This window comes from Drosophila eugracilis, unplaced genomic scaffold (genome assembly GCF_018153835.1).
Source record: "Drosophila eugracilis isolate 14026-0451.02 unplaced genomic scaffold, ASM1815383v1 contig_498, whole genome shotgun sequence".
Lineage (NCBI taxonomy): Eukaryota > Metazoa > Arthropoda > Insecta > Diptera > Drosophilidae > Drosophila > Drosophila eugracilis.
Genome location: NW_024573369.1, coordinates 789,825 through 815,730, shown reverse-complemented (window position 1 = coordinate 815,730; position 25,906 = coordinate 789,825). Strand labels below are relative to the sequence as shown.

The 25,906-nt window shown below is 44.1% G+C and overlaps 1 protein-coding gene across 1 annotated transcript; it reads right to left on the bottom strand.

Moving 5' to 3' along the window:
- Positions 1–2,773: 2,773 nt before the first annotated feature.
- Positions 2,774–24,705, bottom strand: LOC108117429 (homeobox protein unc-4). The gene is made up of 5 exons (XM_017229847.2): positions 24,090–24,705; positions 23,392–24,024; positions 5,562–5,824; positions 4,208–4,347; positions 2,774–4,134 (listed from the first exon to the last, which is right to left on the bottom strand). Exons 2-5 carry the CDS (start codon positions 23,831–23,833, stop codon positions 3,720–3,722), a joined length of 1,260 nt encoding a protein of 419 aa, XP_017085336.1. The 5' UTR covers positions 23,834–24,024; positions 24,090–24,705; the 3' UTR covers positions 2,774–3,719.
- Between the last annotated feature and the right edge of the window lie 1,201 nt (positions 24,706–25,906).

The window sequence follows — 25,906 nt, the reverse complement described above, 5'->3', positions numbered from 1 at the left end:
ATTGACCAACAGGTGCTTGGGAATGGCTATGGGGATTCCCCTACCAGACGACTGAAATAACCCCCGAAAGCACCTCCAAACGCTTCTCCATTTCTCGGCTGCTTCTCCAGCGAATTGAAAACTTTTCTCGATGATGCAATAAATTCACAGATAAATGTTAATTTACGAGTGGAGGAGGAGGAGAAGCAGCAGCCGCCGCCGCCTGTGGAAAAGGGGGGTGATGGCACTGCGACAGGCTGTCTGGCGGGTTCCTGACCAAGAGCCCTTCCTCCATAGAAATGTATATATGTATATAGGGATTGTGATACCCCCTTTACCAGCAATGGGGCCTCCTCTGAGATTATGATTATTGAAATGTTTTTCGAGCAAGATAGAGAAGAGTGTGAGGAGGGGGAGGGCAGCGAAACGCGGCGGGCGTGCAAATCACGAAGTGCTATATCCAAATCCGGATATTTATACCTGTATTTGTACATGTGCAGCTACGTATTAATTAATTATAACCCACAAAGAGAGACAGACGCCGGACAGCCGGACAGCGAGAGACCTCCATCCAGAGTTCCAAGCTTGAAGCTCTAAAGCCGCCATCTCCACATCCACAGCCACATCCACCTCCATCTCCATAACGTGCACGAAGGTGAGAAATCAATTTTCAGTATCTCGCTTTGTGTTTAATATTTTTCCAGTGAAATGCGCCGACCAGTCGTCCAGCGGACGATGATGATGAGCCTCAGTTTTGGCTGAAGCTTCAGCTTTGGCTTCACTTTTGAGCCCCGGGCATTGGCTGTGACGGAGGTTGAGGTTCAGGCACTTGCAGAAAATTTTTTGTGCAATTTTCTAATTTATTTTCGGGTTTTTCTTAAATTTAAACTCCTAAAAACGTTTTTAAAAACAGCTCAAAAGGCTTTTTCTCTTTCCTAATTAAGATCTTTACATAGATGGCTAACTACTTCCGCCCCCAGAAGACTTCCTAAACCCACAAAAAGTCTTTAAAAATTAATAATTCCTTACGAATAATGCAGCATTTATTTCTCCTCGTGCACCTCATACTGGGATTCTGTTTAGGTCTCTGTTCTGGGGCACGTAAATTAGGATAACAACGTGAAACATAATTATTACTTTGGACAGATATGGCAGCGTCTGCTGCGCCTGCGCCTGCGCTCGACTTCCAGAGCTGCTCAGTTTTTCAGTTTCTCAGTTTCTCAGTTTTATGTTTGGAGTCTCCAATACTCCCATACCTCAATCCTGGCCAGCAATGTGGCTTTGTGGCCCAAATAAATGTATTAAAGTTGGTTAACGCCTTCATTTCGTTGCCCGTTCCGCTTTGGCTCAGCTCGACGTCGCATTTTGTTGGCCCCAAAGTAGGTGTAATAAAAAATATGAATTGTTGTTATATAGTATTAAGATCCATCCAAACGGCAAACAGCAGGCAAAGATCATTCAAGGCTTTTTACGACCTCCAACTGGCAATTCGTGTGAAATCCCTGTAAAACTTATATCCAGGAAGATTCTGCGTAGGTCAGGGCTGAGTTTTAAGGAATTTAAATTGCAATAAAACCATAAATTGTTAACTACACCAAATTAGAGACTATAAATGGCTATTTATGCTAAATAAAACATTATATTAAACAGCTGATAAATATAGTTTATGCAAAGTTACCAAGCAATGCTGTAATCAATCTGAATGAAGTTGTTTTTCCAAAAGAGAAATCTAATTTTCAAATTAAACAAATTGACTGAGCAATTGAATTGCCTGACCAGAGGTGATTGTCTAACAAAGCCAGTTAGGTTTTGCTAACAATGAGTTGCTTTTGTTGAATAAAATTGGCTATTCATGGGTTAAAACTAATTTGATTAAAAGCTGTTTGTGGTTTTCTATTTTTAAAAAGAAAATTTCGATTTCATTTTCAAATATTTTAATCACAGCTTCCGTTTAACTATTTTCTGTAAAATAAATTTCAATATTTATGCAAATATTAACCAGTAATTATTAGCTTAACCCTTGAGATGTCGCAGCCTTTACCTTTTAACCCTAATTCAATTAGAGCGCCCTTCGATTGGTTAATTGGCATTTGATCTTTGGGCTCATCAGCTAATTAACGTTCGCCGATCCACAGTCCACAATCCCCACCAGCTGCGACCTCGGGCCACCCGCTGGTGTTTCGGCTTAGCTGCGAATCACTACGGATCCCCAGGTGCCCAGATCTTGCAGATCTCTCAGATGCCCAAATGACCAGATCCCGAAAAGGAAATGCCACGAAATTGAAAATGCAAAACGAAATTGGCAACAGAGGCAAAGAGTCTACCAGTCTCAGTCTCAGTCTCAGCTTTTTGTGTCTCTGTTTCTGTGGATTCGAAAGAGAGGAAGGCATCAGGCGGCAGGAAACGTGGGCCGTGGCCGTGCGTAATGAAGACGTTAAGCTCGGAGGATCAGCAGTGGGCTATGTGGATGCGGCTGGAGTCGAGCGGATCTTCAAGAAAGCTGCCAGGCATACGTCGCCGTTAAAGTCCAGCCCCATCTCCATCTTGAGAGCTGTTCTTCTCCCGTCTTACCCTCTTTACCGATCTCTGTTACACCGTAAGAAAACTGGGAAGTTGCTAATATTTTGACTTTTTAAATCAGATGCAAAAGGCAGGGCAACTTCTTCTAGAGGAAAACTTCTTTATTTAAGGAATTTGCTTGGGAGAAAGTTTATTTAATCATTTTAAATGATAACCTCAGTTTTTCTCACTGTCTGCGTAACTCTTTGAGGCTCGTTTCGGTTCCGCTTGCATGTTAACTGAAATGAAAATTCGTATGAAGGCGAGAAATTAATGAATCATTCACACCTGCATGACGGATTGTCTGCATTACTCGCCACTCTGCATCCCCTGGATTCGCCTCACCTGGGATTCGGGTTCGGACTCGGACTGGGGCTCCATTTTGTAGGACTCTCTGACTGGCTCTGTCTCTGACTCTGGCGAACCCCTTTTGAGTGCGAACGGAGGGGCGCGGCCTGGCTGACGCTTCTGCCGAAGGAGTTGCCTTCTAATTTATTTGCCTGATGTGTGTATTACATTTGTGAGTCGTCCATCTCTTTCGTTCTGCATATGGCCATCTCTTTCCATGTCTCTGCTGCACAACGGTCGCGAGTTGCATTTTTGAAATTGCCTTGAGGTCGAAATTGCGACTCTTGGATTCCGACTGATGCTGATGAGGCCACCTGCACCATGGATGCTTTTTGGTGGCATGCAGTGAATAGAAAGGAATGCTAACTTATCGATAAGTAATTGGAAACAATCAATTTGATATCGATAAGATAAGAAAGTGATGTAAAGAGGAAAGTTTATCTAGTCTACCGATTTTACCACTCGTTAACCACTGACTTCTTTTTATCCCGAGTTTACCCAACAGACTCCACCGTGCAAGCTGCGTGTGAACTTGATGGATGCACTGCCTCCGCCTCTTGAAGCTGCCTTCTTCTGCCTGAATTTCCGTATGTCTTAACCCCCTCCCAGAGCCTTGGGGCTCTTTGGCTGGAAATTAAAATGCAGTCTTATTTTGGCATGCTGCGTATTCCTCTCCTAACCGTACTGGCACACTCTTGACCCCCAGGTGAATACCCAAAGCAGAGAACGAGGTTAAAGGTTTCAGGTTTCAGGTTTAGAGGTTATATTCGCACTTAGATCTTAGCTAGCCACCGGAATCTTAACTCTAGTTAACATTCGATATGCGATATTCGTTATGAGCCCAAAAGGGACTCAATGCTGAAGGAGGAACTGTAGAGGGTTTTGTTCTGGGAGGATGGCGGTGGCGGAGGAGCCGATGACTCCAGTTTAATGGGCACCGCCATGTCATCGAGATCTAGTTCGCTGCTAGTGCTTTTGGGATAGGTCCTCGAAGAGCAAAAGGAGTTATCCTGACTGTCGCCCATCACATCCTCTTGGCCCTCCTCGCCCACCACATCAATGGTTAGATCATCGTCGCCATAGCATTCCATATCGTCTAGTTCATGGTCCTCGGCCTCTAACCAATTGTCCTTGTGGGCAGCCAGGTAATCCGCTTTCAGTCTAGCGTAATCCACTTCGATTCCCTTGAGACGCAGCTTCCTCGCCTGCCGATCGATGGCCTTCTTCATCCGCTTGCTGCGCTGGGCTCTAATATATGATATGATATATGGATTAAGGATCAAGGATCAAGGATCAAGTTGGAATGATCTATTGTACTCACCTTTCTCTGGCCCTGAGTTCGGTCAAGGGAATGGGTGCGCCACTGCAGCTCTGTGGCTGGGCATTGTGAGCCGGCCGGCCAGGACCCTTCTTGGTGTGATCCTTCTTGCGCCACTTGGCACGGCGATTCTGGAACCAGACCTGGGGGATGCATCAGATGGGATTAGCTGTATGTATATACCACCTAGACATATCCATTACTGGACAGAGGTAATTCCCTCTGCTTCATTTCAATAAGCCACCAATTCAGATGCGGACAATTAGCCTGGCCAAGGGCAATGTGTCATGCGTTCTGGCGGTGGGTCATCATTATCAACGCGTTGGAGATCGTGACCACAGGGCGAAGATGATTATGATGATGATGATGATTATGATTACAATGATGATGATGAGGTTGGAGATGGGGATGGTTGCTTTGGTTAGTTGGAGTCATAAACAAGATGGCGTCGCTAATTGACGTGCAGTTTGCCGGAGAACCCAGCCGTATCGAGGGGTGGAGTCGAGGAGGCATTTTCCAATGGGCGGCAACCAGTGTGTGTTAGTCTATCGCTCGGTGTGTGTGTGTGTGTGTGTGTGACAATTTGAAGTCATTTGCATGCATTGTGCTTTTTTTAGTGTGCAACAAATTGTTTTCGAACAGCGGCATGCAATGCTTCGTTGTTCTGGGCCTTAACAAGAGCCCCTGCCCCTGCCCCTGCCCCATAGTATACGAGAATATATATATAGAGAGAGATATATACATATATATGCCTTCCAAAAGCTGACTGACTGGAGGGAAGAGGGAATGGACAGACTGTCGCTGTCTTGTCGTTCGCATTGACAAATTGATATGTCATGTCAAGAAACAATTTCAGACGAAAAGCGTAGCCAAATGTCCCCGAAAGAGAGGGCCATAGCCAGATAGACAAAGAGCCACGATAATCACACTCACTGACATGCAAAGTCAGCCAGCAACGGAAAAGGGGGCTCAGGGCTGAGAGCTGGGGGCGACAAAGGGTTAAGCTACGCTATGGGAATGCAATTGAAATCATTACAACAACGAGCGACACGAAACGCAATGGCAAATGAAATAAAATGAATTATAATGGATAAAAATAGTCAGGTAATTGGTTTTATTGAGTAATTGAGTCCCAGTTGCCACCAAATTGTTTTACAATGCTCACGCAAATGTTATCGAAACGGATGGGGTTTGGCTAGGGTTAGGATAGGGTTAGGATAGGGTTAGGATAGGGTTAGGATAGGGTCTACTGATAGGCCACAGGGTAAGTCAACTTGAAAGCTAGTCAAGGTTTCTAAGAAAACCCGCAATTCGGGATGTGAAATGAGAAGGAGCTGGAGTGGAAAAGCAAACTCACCGCTATGCGGCCCTCTTTCAGATCAAGTCTCATGGCCAAGGCCTCTCGCATGAAGATATCAGGATAGTGGCTCCCCATGAAGGCTCTCTCCAGTTCCTCTAGTTGCCAGGAGTTGAAGTTGGTCCGGCAGCGTCTCCGCTTCGAGGAATCCGTCTCCTCATCTGCTTCCAGATTGGTCTTAAGCTCTTCATCGCATTGTGGACTCTGATGGATGGAACGCATAAAGGTTGACTCCTCCATGGCAGTTTCCGCAGGATTGCAGTCTATATAGGAAAGGAAAAAGGGGTAAAATTCGTTTAGTTAGCTGTTAGAAACTCGAGAAAAACCCCCAACTAACTAAGATCTCTGTTACATTTAGCCTTTCGGATGGGAAGCCAGCCCGTGATAGCGGGCACGATTAACCGGAATAGTATCTGCTGGATACGGAGCCACTAAACGGGGGAGTCCCAGTCATGAGTCCACGTATCCATGTGGCCGTGTGTTATGCCGAAAGGCGGCGGGGAGGCGGTGCCAGTCTCGTTTTATAATTGCAAACAATTAAAGTCTATTTATGCAAATTTCCAAGATATGCGAGTGCGACTAGGAACCGCAAGCAGGAGCAGTAGTAGAAATTGCAAAGCGAAACAGGAACAGGAAGTGGCCACGCCCCCATTAGCAACCAGCCGACCGACCTACCGACCGACCGACTGACAAATTCACCAGGATTTCGAGGAGGAGCGTCGTTTGTCTTTCTAATTTATAGCGGCGCAAATTGGTTTCCACAATTAGGAAGTGGTGGGTGTTGCTCGGATATGTTTAAAGCCCCCCAATGGCGGAAGTAAATTACTCCTACGGACCCTCTTCATCCAACCCTGGAACCCCCCTGGAATCCTTTGGCTTTCCTCTGTTCGGTTGCAGTTTTAAGTGAAATTTAATTGCAAAAATTTGCCATTGCCAGTGCTTTGGCTTTGGCTGCTGCTCCTGCTGACTGGGCAATTACCAAGCAAGGGGAAGCTTGGACTACTGACTTGTGGAGCCCATTGGCTAACCACAGGAACCACCAACCCAAGTCATCGCTTTGGAATCTTATATGGAATACAAAAAAAAAATATAATAAAAATAATCATAGAGCGGTCTACGACGTGAGTTTCATATGCTGAAATGCACACAGATTTTGACAATTTAGAAACACATCTGCTAGGAAATCGAAGGAGTTGCAGGAGAGGAGAAGAGAGGGACGAGTTCAACCCCTGTTTCGGAACGACCCAGACATTTCAGTTCAGAGTTCGGCAAACAGTCAAACAGGCAAACACCCAAACAGGCAAACACCAAAACATACCAAACACCGAACAAAAGGGGCAGGTCCCTGACAAGGACTCTGCCCATATCGGTATCGGTCCATCCAACAATGCCCCTTACCCCGCCCGCTCCCTGCCACTTCTGCGCTCTCAACCTCATCATCACACTTGAAAGAGTAAATAAAATATAATTCCTCAAGGGTGTTATAAATAAAATTATCTGAATTATGGTTTTTGTTGACTTTCCGACTCCCCGGGAGCCAGGAGCAGGACGAGGGCAAGGACGAGGATGAGATGTGGTTTCTTTATGGATACTGGGTATCTGGCATAGTTTTGTATGCCGCAGCAGCATTTCGGGGGTTTGTCCACCTAATTTGCCACGAAGATTCAACTGGCAACTGGAACAGGTCTTTGGCTTTTGTTTTGCCGCTTCGAGGTCTGAGTTCAGGGATTTGGATTAACCGAATGGGAAGGGGATTGGGAAAGGGGGCGTCCAGCCATGTTAGCAGTCTCATATGTCGAGTCCCGCAATCGATATGCGAGGGCGTGGCAGTTAATGGTTAAAACATTTGCCGGCCATTTAGTGGAGGCTGAAGCTGAAGCTGAAACTGAAACTGAAGCTGATTGAGACCCCCAAGGATTGATGGGGCAGTCAATGGGGCAGCAATGCGGATGTATTAGGAGAAAGAAAGAAAAACTTATTACTTTATGAGGAAGTGAAATTCAATTGTGGAAAACGTAAACTCCCAATTGTCTAATTAAAAACTTATTTAATCGATTTCTTGTAAATGAATTCAAGTTTCAACCCCCCTGGCCATGGCTCACCCCTCCTCTTGGCTGGGCTAATTAAAAACATTAACCCAATTTTAATTAGGCCAGCAAATGGCGAATCTGCTGGCTGAATCTGATTCAATGAAAGGCCGATCGCAGGAATTAGCATATAAACAGAATAAATTCCTTTCTGCTGTCCAGTCGAGAACCCAAAATGGGAAACTGAAAACTGGAAAACTGAAAAACCAAACCCAAAAGGCCTACAATCTCAGTGGCAACCCCAGAGAGAGCGCGCCTCAGCCTCAGCCTCAGCCTTTGCCCCTTAGTTTTGCCTAATTTCAAAGGTCGTTAAACAAACAAACTCAAGTGGAACAAAATGCACACGCAGATGAAGGAAGGAGGCCCTCGGGACGATGATGATGATGAGCACAAGGACAGGGATTGCTGCTATACGAAGTCATAACGTTACCTACGTTAGCTACTGACTTTCCACCTCCTCCGAAAACGACCCACAAAAAATTACCCAAAAAATGCCCGTAAAAATCTATAAAAAAAATTAGATTGAAACTGGCGAAAGGCGAGAGAGGCGACAAGCGGAAGCCGGAAGGAAAAAAATGTGAGGGCTCATTAGCATTTATAGGCCACACAAAAGTTCGGGAAACGCCGACACTGGCACTGGCACTGGCTGGGAGCAGAAAATCATCATAAAAAATGTCATTTCTGGGGTGCTTTCTGAGGTTCATTAGAAGCTTGTCACATGATTTGATTTGCTTTTTTGCTTTGCACACGAAAAAAAAAAAAGAACAAACTCTACCCCAGAAAAATACATAAATAAAACGCCCTAAAAAATAGCTAAATTTAAAAAACTGTTACGAAAAAGTGGTAAAAAAAAACTATTAGGGCTGCTAATTGTGTGACCCTCGTTGTTGTTGTCGGTTGAGGAGAGTCAACCCCCAGGATGATCAGCCATAAAAAATAGTAAAGTCAGACACGAGCCCATGACACAAGGATTTCCCTTCGAACGCCTCTTCTTTTCACACTCTAAACTCGAAAATTAACCCCTTTTTGCCCGCCGCCGACACTTTTCATTGCCTGTCAAAGGCGTTTAGTTCCCGGCTACATTGATGGATTGTCCGAGTTTTCCCAAGACTAACTTGGAGGAGTGTTAAATGGTTTCTTCACCACCTTCTAAACGTGGGAAGCTGTTGGCTGATATCACTCATCTACTATCTAATCTTAACTTATCTTCTAAGAAAAAGAGATGATAAAACCGAGATTATCCTTCAGCCAGAGTTAGACATTAAATGGGTTAAATACCTGAGAGAAGAGCCGCCTTTTGCCACCCCTAGAGAGACGATCGCTTGAGTCCATCATCATTAGCCAGCGACTCCGCCAACCGCATTACAGTAGACACCCGGACAATCGCCATTTGCGAGAGGTGCCCAGTAATTTGTCTAGGCTCCCGACACTACTGACGCCGTCACTCAACCGCTCAGTTCTCAGTTCTTAGTTTTGAAAGCCCTCCCCTCCCACCCTTTTGGTTATCCTCTGACCAGCTTGTGGTCCTTGTCCACAGTCTCATTTCCGTCGGCCGCTTTATGGGCGAGCAATAATAACCGCAATCGGAGGAGCGTTCAGCTCCGCTCTCCAAAGGCACCGCACAGTGGGCCACAAATGTGTGGCACTTAATTTAATGAATTTCTTTGCACTTTGCCTGATGCCCAGTGCCCAGTGCCCTGGTGTTTGGTTGCCTGCTTCCAGGAAGGGATCAACCAAAGAGTAAGGGGCAAGGTGAAGTACTGCCGCTGCTGCTGCCCACTTGCCACATGAATTTATACGAGTTGTTTGCATTAAAACGAATTGATCGACACGACGAGCGAGTGAAATCGACAGCAAAAGGCTATCCGGGTTGCTTTCTGATACTGGTCTGGTTCAGCTATATACATAGGTATAGCTGTTGGGGTCTGGGTTCTGGTCTCTCCTCCGATCTGGTTGGGGCCGGGTCATTGCTCATCTGCCAGGCCAGGCACGTCAACGCGGCAAATTACTTTGCCCTGCTGCTGCGCGATGCAAAATTGAAAATTCAAGTGGAAGTGGCCGAGTGGTTAACTTGGCAACATGCTAGCCATCTCCATCTCGCAGTACCTGTTGCCCCAGCTCATACCCAGCTCTTGGCCATCCTTCTACACTCGAAGAAATCTTGTAAGTAATTTAAGATTTCAGGCTAAAAGTGAAACCTCAAAAGTGAGTCCCTGAGAGACTTTCAAGTCTTGCAAAATCTTTTTTTTTGATACAACCATTGAGCTTGGATAGTAATAGTTTTTAAGGGCTATTCCTTAGTAGTTATATTAATTAATTTTCCTTAAAACAAATCTCTAGTATTTCTTTAAGTGTACTCTTGCCCCCTCTGCTGTTTGCTGGTTGTGCTGCATGTTATGATTAAATTTTGATAGCCAACAACAATCAAGTCAAAGAAAATCAATAATTTTTACGCATCTTGTTACGATGTTGCCAGTTGCCCCCCGCCAACCCCTCATAACCCTTCCTCCCTCCCCTCTCTCTTTACCCACCCCTTCTGGCCCCCTCTGGCAAAGTCCGCTGCCATGACGAACTGCTCTCAAACGATCTCCCGGCTACGATCGACATGCCAAAGCGGCGCATAAATGTTTTGTTGTTTTAATGAAGACGTCCCTGGATCTTGGATCTGCGGTCTTCAGTCTTCAGTCTTCAGTCTTTGGGTCTTCCGTCTTCAGTCTTTAGTCTCCCGAGTCGAAGAAGACATCAAGGCGTTGCATGCCACATTTTTTACCTCGTTCTTGCTTCTTTTTCGCTTTTGGTTTTTTTTTTGTTGCGCTTTCGTTTTGTTTTTTTTTTTTTTCATTTTTGCAAAGGGGCGCGTCAGCGTCTGCACGCCAAGAGGATCGCTCTATCGCTATCTCTATCCGGGTAACGACCCTCTCGCTCGCTCACCGCCAGCTTGTGGCGCATTATTACGAATAGGGTCTAATTATTGTGGCAAGCCCCTGAGCTATAATTTGCCTGATTGATTTACATAACGATCGAAAATGATCAAGACATTAATTTCTTATTAACGTCGTTTCGTTCGGTCGGTCGGTTGGTCGGTTGGTCGGTTGGTTAGAGCTCGTCCTCCTTCAGATCGGTACAGATCGCCTTGGCTATAGGGGAGAGGATTGGATGCGCCTACGTCTGGTTGTTCGTTCAGGTTTTCCTTTGGTCTCGGCCTCTGTCTCCATCTCCGTCTCCGTCTCTGGGGCGTAACTCTGAACGGGGGCTACACTCGTTTTCCTTCCTATTCCATCCAGCCAGTCCTTTCCTTTTCTCGGTTCCCTGCTTTGTTGCCATGTTCGTGGCTCTAACGACTTTCCAACGATAGCCAGTGGGTTCTACACATATATACTACATACTACTATATATATATAATATATATCAGATCGGGGGGCGCCACAAAAGCCACTTACAGTGTTGCATGTGCTGGCTCCATCTCTCTTCGGGCTTTCCTTTGCTTTGTTGCCTCAGCATTCCGTCTATGGCTAATTTTCATTTCATTTAGCTGCTTTAAACGCTATATTATTTGACAGTTATTAATTTGATATGTGCGGCAAGGATCTCGGGCGGTATTTAGCAATGTGGCACATGGCATGACGTCTTGCATGCTCAATGCCACTTACTGTGGATCTATCCCCTTGATTAAGACTGTGCTAAAACACATTGACAGCGGCTTGTTTGCTCTTTGATATTTCCTTTTTCTTGTACTTGCAACATTGGTAATTAGCAAAGGCAGAGAGTGGATGGAGTACTCTTCCTATACTTGTTAATATGACAAAATATCTTAAGCTTAAGAGGTTGGCTTAAGTCTTCGTTTTAGAGAGAAGATTTGCCAGAAGTTCTTCTTAAGAATGTTGCACTCTTCATGCCCCTTTCTCCCCTAAGGCCCTTCAGCATGATCATAAAGTATTTACAAAGAACAAATGTTCTCGAATTAAAATTTAAGCACTTCTCGTGTCAAACTTCCAAAAAAGTGATCCCCGCATAAACGATCTTTGCCTTGTGCCACTTTTTGGTTTCTTTTTTTCTGTTTTTCTGTTCTCGCTGTTGCTGCCCAATTTGAGGCTTCCTCTTCGATGTTGCGCTTCCTCGTTTCGCGACCCTCCTGCTCTGCCGTTTTCCGTTCCAACTTTCCGCGTTCCTCATTCCGCCGTCCGCAGTCCGCATTCCGCCCGTGCCCCGGCCGATCGTTTTGTTCGTTTCGGACATAATTAATGTTAGTTTTAACGCTGCTTGAAAATGTTATTTCCCTTGATTATAGGAGGGCTGCCGTCTGCTTTCTGTCCCTCTCTCTTTCACCCCCCCCTTTAGCTCTGTCTCTTTCTGTTGCTCTGCTTCTTCGACGCTGTTTACGGCCGCTGATTGTTGGGTGCTAGGTTTTTTTTTTTTTTTGGCGTTTGCAGCGCTGCCGCTCTGCCGCTGCGGGCAGTCATGGGGAAACATTTTATGACGATTACTGTAATTCGTTGCCGCAAACAATAATTACTTTCCATTACGAAAATGGCGGGCATATTATCACCTGAATATCACACACACACACACACACACGTACACATAGCAACAGCCACACGAAGACCAATACCAATACAGGTGTGAAGCCGCGCCTGCGCCTGCGCTGGCGTCAACGTCACAACGTTGACTTGCTGAGATCTCGAGATCCTCGAAACCAATTCGCTATGGCAAATGAAGGGGCATGGGCATGGGCATGGGCATGGACTTGCAACGTTGTCTAAAATTTTCGGTAATAAAATATGACAACTCAATCAAGGCCCATAAAAGAGCCAACAACAACAATGCTGTTTTTTTTTTTTAGGGCGGTGCCCGCTTGAAGATCGCCCAACAACAACGACAACAACAAAACCGAAAGCTGCGGTAATTTGCAGAGGCAGCAAAGACGATCAAAATTTACGATCATTTTGTTTTCAAAATCAATTTAGAAAGGAAGCGCGGCAAAGATCAGGCTCAGGCCTGTGAAAGAGATAGCACTTGAGGGGTGCAAGGGAGAGAGGTTGCAAGCTCAAATTGAGTTCTTAAATTCTGGCTAAGTGAAAGGGGAAGGGGCACCCCACCTTGGGGATACCTGGCGATCTCTCAACTGACTCCTCTAAAGCTGCGGATCAGGCCAACTTGGGGATCTCGTTTTTGGCCCTGCTGGGATCGGATCGGATTCTCCGCCGTTTTCGGCAGTTATTAGCCTGGTAAAACACGAGTCTTGCACATTTGAGAGCTTGTAATTTACTTAATTTGATTACGAAGCGACCTCTTCGTACCGCTCTCTTCGAGGAGGGGGCGTGGTCCAACTGTCTATCTCTTTCGCGCTGCCTTTGTATATGTTTGTATGTGTGTGTGCTGCAGGTGCAAGGTTGAGGAAAGGAAAGGCACTGATTTAAGGCTTGTGGAGTGTCATTTTATTGGCAGAGATTGAGAAACTTTAGCTCTACTTTGTACTATATCAGGGATGTTATAGATAAAGCTAACATTTTACTGAGATGCGCATCTCAGATGCTATTAAAAATATTTCAAACGAGAGATATTGGCAGCTGTTTGGCTTAAATACGACCTTTTTCTCATCAAAAATCAAGAAAAGTGGTTTTCTGCATAAAAATTTAACATTTTCAGTGCGTTTTAAGCTCTAATTTTGTCAAAACAAGACTTACAGCCATAATAAAGACTGTTTTGAGTAGCTAATCACCAATACTAACGACCCGTATCAGGTTTTTGTTAATTTTGGAAAATCTAATTTTGGCCCAAATTTAGCATTTTTGGTAAGGGGTACCATCATCAAAATTTTTTCCAGATTTGAATGCAAATCAATTGGGAATCATGGCAATCAAGTTGCGAGCCCTACGAGGTATTACATTCCTGATTTGGACCATTTTTGGCTGTGCTATGACCAAAAAACTGATTTTCTGTGTGCCCAAAATCAAGTATACGTCTTTTGGCAGCAGAGAGCCCGGATTGTCGCTGTTTCCTAGCTTAAACTTTGTCAAAACAAGACGCACGGCTAAAACAACGACTGTTTTATGAAGCTAACTACCAAAACTTAAAACCCCTATACTTACTTTTGTCATTATCGTTCTGATATTTCAGAGCGAGCTCCGATTTAATGGCTAAAAAATCAGGAAACCCAATTTCATAAGAAATGAGCAATACTATGTTCGGCTTTTTAGCTCTAGCTCGGTCAAAACAAGACGCACAGCCAAAAGAATGACTGTTTTGTGCTGCTAACGACCACCACTTACCACCCCTATCACTCGTTTTTCGATTTTGGGAAATTCAATTTTGGCCCAATTTTCGCATTTTTGATAAGGGGTACCATCATCAAAATTTTCAAAAAATGGCCAGAAATGAAGTTTTCCAGATTTGAATGCAAATCAATTGGGAATCATAGGAATCAAATTACGAGCCCTACGAGGTATTACATTCCTCATTTGGACCATTTTTGGCTGAGTTATGAACAAAAAACTGTAATTTTAGGAGGAAATTGAGGATAAACTTAAACTAGCCTTTTCGATCGTTTTTTTTTTTTTTCAAAAATGATCTAAAATTAAGTTTTTTAGCTGTGAATACAGTTTTGATTGTAATTTAAAGACGAATCCAATGAGACATGGAATGAGACATTCTACATTCGGACAAGTTATGGCTTTGCCAAAATACAGTCTGGATTCAGGTTTCAGGTTTGCAAGTCTTTGATAGAAAATTGCAAAGTCCTTTTAAATTATAAAATCTTCTTGCATTCCTGAGATAGAGATAGATAGAGAGCATTATAGCCTTTAAGCAACACTTTCTAATAGGCCAATTAAAATATTTAACTACCTTACTACGTCGTCTACCCATTTTACAGATGCAAACTGCGACATAAATTTTAATTTGCCACCGAAAATCCACTTGTATGGCCAAACAGTTGTTTGGTTGTGAAAGCTCATCCAGTTAGACGATAATAATCCCCAAAATAATAGGCGGGCGGTATGGGTAACCGAGAGCAGTTTCCAATTTCGGTTTCTTTGTATAATTAATTGGGCAAACAAATCTCGACGCAAAAGCCAAAGACCATGCCAAATGGCATGGCATACAAATTCTATTAATATAGACAATAGTTTATTAATTGAAAGTTATGTCTGAAGCCGGGCGGATGATTTATGCACAAAAATGTGAACAGCAGAGAATCAGAAACTTAGAGCTAAAAGCAAAGTGTGGCAAAGAGGTAGAGAGAAAGAAGCAAAAAGCTAAAGAAAAAGCCAAAGCAAAAGCCAAAGCGACGAGGAGCCAAAGAGAGAGGCAAAGAGGCGATCATAAAAATTGATTTCTGCTGCTGCTTTTAATGAATTCTTCCCCAGCAGAAACAGCAACAACAACAAAAGCACCAACAACAACAACACAATCTCAATCAATTTCAAGTCGCACATCACATCAAAACAAATTACCAAGGAATTAATTTGCCATCGGAATCACGCAAGCGCAGATTTAGGCCCACGCGTGCGAAAGGGAGAGCTGAAGCAGCAAGGCGAGTGAAAGAAAAAGCGATAGCGAGGATTTTGAGAATGCACTGAGAGAAAATGTGCAGGGTTATGCTTGCTCTATGAATTTGGAAACTATAAAAATTTCAAAATATTTTATATTTTATTATTAAAAAATCTACTTTTTGGTCTTCAAAATTTTAAACTTGAAACTTCCAAGATTTTCCAAATGAAATGCAAACAAAGCTTACACCTTTTTTTTTCGCAGTGTACAGGATTCAAGCACAACGGGTTTTCGGGCGATGGCGATTAATAGAGCGAAAGAGAGGGCACGAGAGGGTGGCGTGTAGGCGAAGAGGGGCCTTGGGGAGAAGGGGTTGGGGTTGGGGATGGGTATGGGGTAGGTGCCGTGATTAATACATGAGGATTTAATTAACTTGCCATCGCACTATCTCTTTCGCTCATCTCATTCCACTGGAATGCACAAACTATGGCGACGTCGACGTCGACAGCGACGCCACCTCTTTTGGGCCAGCAGACAGAGAGAGAGAGATAGAGAAAGACAGGGACAGGGACAGACAGAGCGAACAACTTGTTGTAAATGGTAGGTGTATGCCTGTGTGTATTATAAACAGGTGTGTGTGTGTGTGTGTGCGTGTAATTGAAACGTGTTTCGTTGTGTTTGCTGTTGTTGTTGTTGTTGTTGTTGTTGCTGTCGAACGCCTGCAGCGCGAAAATCGGTGGCATGTATAATTTTTATCACCTTTAATTAACTTTTCAATTAATAAAAAAACGCAGCAACAACAGCGCCAAACATGTTGAGCGCATGTTAAGCGGAAAAGTCGCAGCTGCCAAAAGCTGACCAGCGAGGCGAGAAAGAGATGGCTGGAAAAAGTGTGCAAAAAGGAGAGGTGTATAGCAGGGCAAACTGGCGAATTGCCGACGGCATTTGAGCAAAATTAAAAGAAACATGGCCAAAAACAGCGGCGGAAACAGATAGTAATTCGAATACCTCCTCCTGCCCACCTCTCTCTTTTACTTCCGCTTGGCAGAGACTTTGTTCTTAGGCTTTTCTACTATATAAATATTCTTAGTTTTATATTGTTTTCTGTCTTTAGGTATATCATTTTGTTCTTTCATTTCAGTTTGATAAACTTTGAAGGGTGAAAAAGTCTTCACTTGATTTTTCTGAATCAGAAGCTTAGGAAATATTTGTCATAGTAACTTGAAAAGTTGAGAGTAAGACAGTTTATAGTTTAAGAAATATCACTTCATATGAAACCTATAGAATAGTAACTTTTCAAAATGGTTTTTAGGACTCATTAAGTGATCTGTAAACCTACAATCCTATAACTAAGTATTACCTTTCCTTTCGCTTAACTTAAATGATAAAATACTATATCATTTCTCCTATATAACCCTCACCAGTATTTAATATAACCCATAATGACTATACCATCCTACCACCATAACTAACTAACTCATAGGCGACTTCCTAGCATTTCATATAATTGGAGAAAGTTCTTTCACATACAAATCAATCCCTATTTAATTCACCAAAAGTCACGCACGTTTGCTCTAACCCAAAGCAATGCCAAGTCAATCGTGTCCCAAAAATTGATTAAAAACCGCATCGACTCGTGGAGAACAATAAACAGTGGGGCCGTCGAAGGGCAATGGAAAACGGAAACGGAAATGAACACCAGCACATATACACACAACAAACACAAACACAAACACACACACACACACACGTGAGACATGGGGAAATGGCTTCAAAGTCAGCTAAAAGTGTCATTACAACTCACCCAAAAAACCAAAGCAAAGCATGGGAAAAGCAAAGAAATCGGAAAAGCCAAAGCTAAGCAACAACAACAACAACAATGAGAATAGGGAAAACTTTCAGGGACGTCTGCCGACCCGCACTCCTGCTTGGAAAAACCTCCCTGGGCATACGGCTCAATTCAATTTTATCGTTTCAATATTAACCCAAAACAACCCCACAATATTGCCTTCATTTAAGGTTTATTAGATACAACGACAACGTTGTGGAGGCAACTTGAGGTGGAGCCATAGTCTAGATGGGGGGTTACATGGTTCAGTGTTCGCGGTTCGGGGTTCGGGGTTCTAAGTTCGGTGCTTGGAGGGGGAGTTCAGGCGGACAGCGACAGGGTAGACAGCCAACGAGCGGAACGCTCTTGGATACAAGAAATATTGTGACTACAGCAACAGCGAGAATAGAGAGTTGATTTTGGTTGCTCGACTAGAAGGTACCCTTTAAAAGAAGGTATGATATCTGGTTTATCATTTATTACAAGTTAAAGATTCATAAGAAGTTCTGATACTAAGAAATATGAGTTTTCCCTTTGTTAGAACTATGCTAAAACTTTATATAACACTTGTATAACAGTTGAAAAACTGTTTTTGGATTAGCAATGCAAGTCTTTAATCAATTACCTCTTTTACTAAGTACAACAACCGTCGAATCCGAAAGACCTTAGCATAGAAGGACAAGAAAAACAAAATTTTCCAATTTACAAACGAAATCCGACGTAGCAAGGCGCTTAGAGGGGCAGAGGAATTGGTGGGAGGGCAAGCTGGGTGGTAAAATCAGTAGACAGGGCGGTGTATAACAAGGATAAATGCCTCGGTGTGCTCTTGGTCCTGCTTGTATATGTATACTCACATATATATATGCATGTGTATGCTTGTATAATGGCATAAACATTGATCCAACCGTAAAACTGGCTGACAATCGAGCCGGGCAAAAAGAGCGACAAAGACAGGAACACGAAGAGTAGAGAGAGAGAGAGAGAGAAGTCAGAGTCCTGCCAATCCCCAGTCCTTGCCCCGTGCTCTCCTCTATTTTTGGACCATGGCACTGAGCCAAACCGAAACGACGCCAAGCCAAGTGTATAAATTGTATTAGCCCCGAAGTGTCGTGCGGCTTTTCTTTACCACCCAAACGCCGCCCTCCCCCCTCAGTTCTTGTTTTTTTTTTTTTTTGGCCAGAAAACGAGGGCGGTGGCGGGGGCGTAACCAGGGTAGGCAATTGCTTCTGTCCCCCCTCTTTCCGCTCCATTTTCCCAGCGGGGTGGTTGATGCGCACCATACGCACACCCACACACACGCCAGCAAGCACGCACAACGAAAAGTGGGTGTCCAGGGTGAGCCACATGGCGTATACGCAATATGGCCGCCATCGACGTCTTTTTAGCTAGACAAAAAGAGGGGGTTGGGGGGGTGGGTATAGGGAAAGAGGGCGGCTAACAGAGGAAGAATAGAGCAGCAGCAACAGCAACTCGGTGTCATTTGCAGCAAATTGCAAACCGCAACAATTTCACAAAGGACGCAGAGACAAGTGACACACACACACACACACACACACACATAGAGAGATACAAATACAGATACATCTAGTCGATCCACAAGGATACACCCAGGGCAGGGAATAGAATGGCATGGAATGAACAGGAATGGAATGGAATGGCAGAGCAATCTGTTTCAATATAAACGCACATGAGGCATTTACGAGGGAATCCAACAAGCGTCGTGGGGTTTTTCCGAATGTGAGTTTTCGCGGCAGGATTGGAGTTTGGGATCATGGTATTCAGTGTGGGTGGTTTTCCAACACCCCTTCCCAAAGAAGAAACTGCCACTTAAATGCCGCTAGATTTTGTTGTTTGGTCAACAGTTTCTTGTCGTGTCAAAGGAAGTTACTTTGATTTGTTGATAGATTGGGGTAAGTTAAGGGAATTTATAAGGTCTTAAGATAGGAAATATAACCTCGTATCTGTATATATCTTTCCCTATACATACTCCTATATAGATCACAGTTAGATCTCTAAGCAATATCTATTTCCCATATCTTTCTAGGGCATTCACACTTCGACTGAAACTACAGTCCATGCATACCCTCGCCCACTTGATACTAGGGGTTGCAAGCACTCACACACATACACACGCACACCCTCGCATCACTGTGGACTCCCTGGGGTGTCATAATTCTTGACGAGCTCATCTTTTACTTAAGTTTTACATAATTTTCATGTCGTCGTCGAGGAGCAGCAGCAGAGGGCGGGCGTTAGCTTGTTGGGCTCAAGTCCATGGAGATAACATAAAAATCAGGACGCGTGTGTGTGTGTGTTTGTGGTGTTTGAGGGTATTTGAGGATGTTTCTGGGTGGTTTTCCAGGGGGAGGTGGTTGTGCCGAGCTTAGCTTTAGCGGTAAAACGCTCGATTCTACGTGCTTGCGGCTTTTCCGCTTAGCGTTTCCTCGCTTTTTGATGTTTTCCAAACAAAATCACCACCCAACCCTCTTGGTAAGGGGAAAACCCTGTGTGTGTTGGCTTTGGGTCGTGTAATTGCCTTGATTTCTTGACACTTGTCGACACAGATTGCTAACAAAGTGGCAAAATGAATGGCCAAAAATTAGTTGGGGTCCTTGCCGGGCTGATTGATTGGCCAAAACAGCGGTTATTAAATAATAAGCGTGGCCAGAAATGAAAACCCTTTGTGGCAGCCAATAAATTTACCATTCTTTCCCCCTGCCCCTCTAAACCCTAATTTGCTAATCGCAATTTGTGGGCGGGCTAGGGCGTGGCCCTTGTAATGGTATTTAAGAAAAAATTACACCTCAAAACTGTAAATGGCCAGCCAAAAAAAGGAAGAAAGAAACAAAAAACAAGTCAAGTGCCCGAAACAAAAACCCCTTTTCTGTTGTTGCTTTTCCAAGCTTTTCTTTCTTTTTTTGGGTTTTTCGTACTGTTTTTATTTGGGCAAAAAATGTTTTTATCTAGCGCCGCCATCTTTGTGCTAAACGGTAATTCAACAGCGGCAGAACGACGACGAAAAGCAGGGGCGGAGCGGGATGGGTAGGCGCACTAAGCCAAATCCGCCCCTTGAAGTGTTTATCCTTTGGTTTTTAGCCGGGTGGGTGGGTGAGTGTAGGCAGGCAGTCGTTGTTGTTGTATTTTTGGGGCAGGACTGGCCTAAAGTGTTTTCAATTTAAGTTTAGAGAACAAAACGCCTTTTGATTTTTATTAGTCCACCGAAAAAATGGGGTGGACCAAAAGAAAGGAGGGGAAAAATAGTCACTTGGGAGTGGGTAAAAAATTAAGTGAGCTGCCAAAATTCATTCGCAGTTGGCCTAGAAAAAAAACAACGAAGAGAGCGGAAAGGATGTTGCCTTCTATTTTGGCCAACTGCCATTCTGGTGAATTTATGGCCACCGGCCAGGGTTGTCGCCCTCATAAATTATGCAAATGCTAATGCAAATGCAAATGCAAGGACATGAACGTGGTCGTGGGCGCGGGACGTTTTGGGAGTATTTAGTATTTAGAACGCCGGCCAAACTGGCTTTCCGTTCTCTGATTTCTGATTTCTGATTTCAGCTTCGTCTTGCTTTGGGCTCGTTTTTGGCAATCGCCTAAATGGGCAGACCACTTAAATAATTATCATTTCCCGAGCCAAACAATCAAAAAAAAAAAACATAAAAAAAACAGAAACGAATGCTCGTCAAAAGCTCATCAGCGGGCACCGACGATCGGACCAATTAGTGCAACGAGCCCACTGAGCGTTTTATTAATTAGCCGCGGAAAATCTCGGTGGAAATTGGACCAATACCTCATACTCCATATATATATCCCCCTATATATCCCTTCCAATTGGCCCTTTTCCAGATGCGAACAAGAGTCCCATTAGCCGTTGATGTTGATGGGCCGCGCTGTTCGTTTTTCGGCTCTTCGGGCTTCCAGTCTTGTTTTCGCCCCCCAACAACTCCTCACTCAATCTTTCACTTTTGGGCGAGAGAAATCTTTGGATTTGTCCATCGAGAGCCTATCACTTGCACTGGGAGAAATGGCCTACAAGGTCTTGGTTATAGCAGAGACATGACTTGGTAAGAATCTGCTACTATAATGTAGAAGTTTTCCAGGGAACTTTTGTTAGTTTTAAACTCAAATTTAGTAAGTAACTAGGAAAGATGTTACTCTAGCCTCTGTTAGGCTTTATGAACAGCAGAAGTTTATCTAATATTTTAGAGATTTCCCTTTTAAGATATTAGATTTTCCTTCATTTCAGCTGAGATATTTCCATCAGGCTGCTCTGCTTAATGATTTTCCTCCAACAAACCTTAGTTTTCCACTGTGCAACCTTTGCTGCTTCCACCTTCATTTTCCACTCGACACAATCACAATTAATCTATGGGTCTAGTGGTTCAGTTCTCCCGGTAGTTCTGCCCCAAAGCCAAAGCCAAACCCAATCCCTACCCCTCGAATGATGGCAATTACCAGAAGCGCTCGCGGTCAGCGATGTCTAATGAGCGGCGGGCATCGACTGGAGCGGATCACCTGAGATCACCTGGGATCAGCTGGGATGATTGGGAGGCACAGAGGCATAACAACTCAATTCATTCATCACCGATGGACTGATGATCGCTGGCCGGGAGGGGGCCTTTCTTCGAGACCCAAAAAAAAAAAAAAAAAGAAAAAGAAAAAGAAAACCCAAAAGCCGAATAAAGGGAAACCTGACGGGGCGTGCCAATGGCGTTCTTATTAATTTGACCAATTTCCACAAGCAGAGGAAAATGGGGAAAACTTAATTAAAATGTCGTAAACGAAAATTGTATGTTTAGGCACGCGGTTTTATTTTTTTTTTCTGTTCTTTTTTCTTTCGTGGGCAGCAGGGAGGGAGCTACCAAAAATAATTAAGACATTTGGCTTCTCGTTCGACCTTTTTTCCCTTCTTTCTTTTTCTTCTTGGGTTCATGAAAATGTTAAGAAAAATTGCTGCCACAAATTGTTTGGCTGCCCAATTTCCACAAGTCTACCCGCCCCCCTCTTGACTTTCCATCGACATCTTTGCCGCTCTCTTTACAGTTTTCTTGGCCTCTGTTAGCTGTATTTTATTTTCTGGTTTCGGGGCCGCGACCGAAAACAATAAAAATGACTAATGGCAGCTAATTTCCCGTCGTCGAGAAAAGTCGGGAGCGAGAGCGGGAGTGGGATGAGAGAGGGCCAATTCGTAGTGTTTCCCATTCGGAATTGGATGCGCCTCAAAACTAGTTCAATTGCCAAAAGACAGAAGACAGAAGACAGAAGGCCGAAATGCAGGCGTTTCCCGTATTGGGCGTGACCTGGGGGGAAAGAAAAACAGGAAGACTTCACCTGTCACTGCTCATTTCCCATGCACCATTTCCCATTTTCCAATGCCAGGTGCACTTGGCACCTCTTCATCTTTGTTCATTCACAAATTATTGCAGTTTTTCATTGACCTTTAGGTTTGGTAATGGGCAGGTTGAGTTAAGGTTTAATCTGTTAAAAATTACTTTCTTTCTGTGGAAAACATTTTCTATTTCCATACAATTTCCCTACTAAAATACCAATCACACCTAATCATGCATTTGTTTAACGCTAATTCCCGGCAAGGACACTCTTGAAATTGCGTTATTTATGGGGCATGCCACCCGCGTTCTGGCACTCATTTGTTCATTCATTACATTCATTAACTTTCCGCTGAGCTTGCGCAGATAATGCAATTTTCCAAATGGCCAAATGGAAAAACAAGTTCCTAGCCGGCTGGGACCAGACCGGGCCAGGCTGGGCCGCGCAGTTTATTCAATTTACCAATAAAATTTCAATCGAATTGCTCCTTTTAATCAATTCCCTGCCACCCACACACACACTAACACTCTTATACACACATACAAACACACTTACACACACACACATGAAACACTTACGCATTTACATACTGGCATGCATAATTCGTATGTTTTTATGTTTTTTGATCAATTTTTAATCAACAACAGCGCCAGCAACAACAAAATCAACAAACATTATTCGCCCGCAGGCCTTTAATGCATGTGTGTGTGAGTTTGTGTGTGTGTGTTGGCCACTTGTTATTGTTGTTGCTGCTTGTTGATTATGCACGTAATTAAATTTGGCCAGCAATTTCGTGTATTTTGGCCAAATGCGAAATACTTAGTTTAGAGAAAAGAGAGAAGAAGAGTAACCGCAATGAAGGGGATTTTTCCCTGATATTTTTACTGCCTTTATTATAAACTTTTCTGGTCATAACTATTGTTTTTAATTTTAGTATCTCAGCACTCTGGCTGTTATTTAACCCCTTAATACCTGAATCTTACACAAAACTGGGGAAAAAGGCAATTAATTAGCTGGAATATGAGGTAAATGAGGCATCACCTTAAAGGAATTCCATTCTAAATCATATTTTGTATATAAAAAAAGTTTCTCTTACCCTCGCGGCTGTTGTTCGGATATCCACCAGAGCCTTCCTGTTCCCTCTTTAGTTTTCCTGGCCTTTTCACAGACCTCAAAGTTTCCAATTCACTGGTCTTCTGATCCCGATCTTCTTCAAGCTCCCGATTGCGATCTCTTTGCTGTTGAATAGCGGCTGCTGCGGCAGCGGCATTGGCTCTCTGCATCAGCGCCATCTGGCGGAGCATATACACAGAGGACGAACTGCTGCCGGATCCTGGAGAGTCGCCCGGATTTGTAGAATCCAAAGGCAGGTTGAGAAAGGGCGACCAGCCGGGAACTCGCAGGTTGACGGCGGCAGCAGCAGCATAAAGCTGCAAGGCGGATGCCGCATGCTGATGTTGCTGAGGATGCGGATGCGGATGTGAATGCACTTGCTGGGCAGCGGCTGCCAGTTGCAACTGTTTGATCAGCTGATCCATTTTGTTGCCAACTTTGCTTTGGTTTTGGCTTTGAGTTTAATCTTAGTTTTAAGAACTTTCCTTCTTCATCAATATAACCGTTATAGTTCACTTTTTGGTATAGATTTATTAAGGTTTTCCCTTTAATCGTTCACTGTTAGTTATTTATTTTTAATTTGCCTGCAACAGCTTAGCGGGAACTTCCGTTTAATCTGTAGGATCTTTCGGTTAACTTCGTTTAACTCTCAGGGTCCCAATTCACAGGGCAAACACTCACACATACACACACATAGAAGTACACACAGGAAAAAAAAAACCAGTATCCTGGCCGCACCGTGGAACGCGTGACGGGTGCACAGTGGAGCGAATCGGCGGCCCACTGGGCAAAAGGCTGAACTCTGTGCAGCGGCGGCGACAAACAAATTGATTCGAATTAAAATTACGCCGAGCGAGTTGTGGAGTTTTGTGGAGACACACAATGTGGAGACGACGACGACGGTGATGGCGCATCGGTGTGAGCGAGATGGCGCGACAGGCGCGTTTAAATGAAAAATATGGAGTTCGCTTTGTCTTCTTCTTCTTCGTTTCGTTTGTTTAATAAAAATGCGCACATGTATAGGTGTGTGGGGAGGGGGTGTCTACAAAAAGGGAAGAAAAAGTGTCACCACTGTTGGTTGGCTCTTCGTGGTTTGAGTCTGTGCTAAAAAGTGAGATGGCGACACCTGCTGCAGCAGCAGCACCAAAAACAACAACAACAAATTCATTTTCAACACTTGACGGTCGGTCGGTTGTTGTTGTTGCTTTTGGGTCGCATGCGCGACTGCAAGCAAAAATCATTAACGTTCAAATTTATGTGCGCCAAAGCGAGAAATAACAAAACGAAAAGCGAAAAAGCATAAAACTCAAAAGAAGAACAAGAAGCAGCAGCAAAGGAACAAGAAGAAGAAGAAGAAGAACAAGCAGCGGTAGCACCGACAGCGACAGCGACAGCAACAGCAACAGCGACGTCGACGTCTGCGTCGCTGTCGTGGCAATAAAAAGAAAAATGGTTTCACTTAACAAACATGCCAAGGCGCCGTCCGCAAAAACCCACCACCCACAAGTCCACCACCACCACCACCACTGCTGCCACCCACTCAACCCACCCCAGTCCACTTAACCCCCCGCAGCCCCGCTTAACCCCGCGCTGGCCCACAAATGGCCAATGCAATAATGGTATTTTTCTGGCTCACTAAATTGCGCGAAAGAGATGGGCAATGCCCAGGGAAAGAGACACAAGTAGTGCGAGCGAGTGAGAGCCAGCAATGCGCAACAGGGAAAATGAAATGAAAAACGCCAAAAAAATTGATTTAAAGTGAATCAGTGTGTGTGTATGTGTGTGTCTTCGTAACACACCAAGCTAGAGCTAAAAAGAGAAGGCAATAGCCAGACCAGACAGCTAACTGAGAAACCGTACTAGAGTAAGCGAGACAACTATAGTGCGCAGACAGGCGTGGCCAGTGAAAAAATAGGGGGAAATTTCATATGAATATGATTATGGCCAATTTAAGGCCCAGTAAGAAGAAGACGGCTAGCGGAGAAGAAGAAGAAGAAGAGGCAGTAGCCGAAGCAAAGAAAGCAAAAGAATGAGTGGGAAGAAAAGTGGCAAAGGGGGGTGGTCGGGGGGTCTACCCCCGAAAAGTGCGAAAGAGAGGGCCAAGGCAGCGCTGCCCGTACGAGAGCAGAGCAAAAACTGACATTTTATTGATTGTTTTATGCGATTATAATGTAATAATGTCTTAAATATGCGAGGGGAATGGGGTTGTGTAGGGGTGGGTAAGGCTCCCAGCCCCCTCGCCACCACCCCTTTAAATACACCCACTTTTCCGAGGCAGTTTCAATGCGCAGCTGCCGTCTTTGGAAAATGAATTATGGCTGCAGGAAAGGGACAGGCAACCACTTTGCCATGTCAGGCAGACAGAGCGAGAAAGAGAGCGGGCGAGTGACCACCCAAAGCCCCCTCGCCCCCTTTGATTTTCCAACCTCTGGACTCTCCTTCATCATTGCTTTGTGATTGGCAAAAAGAGAAAAAAAAACACACAAAGGAGGAGGAAA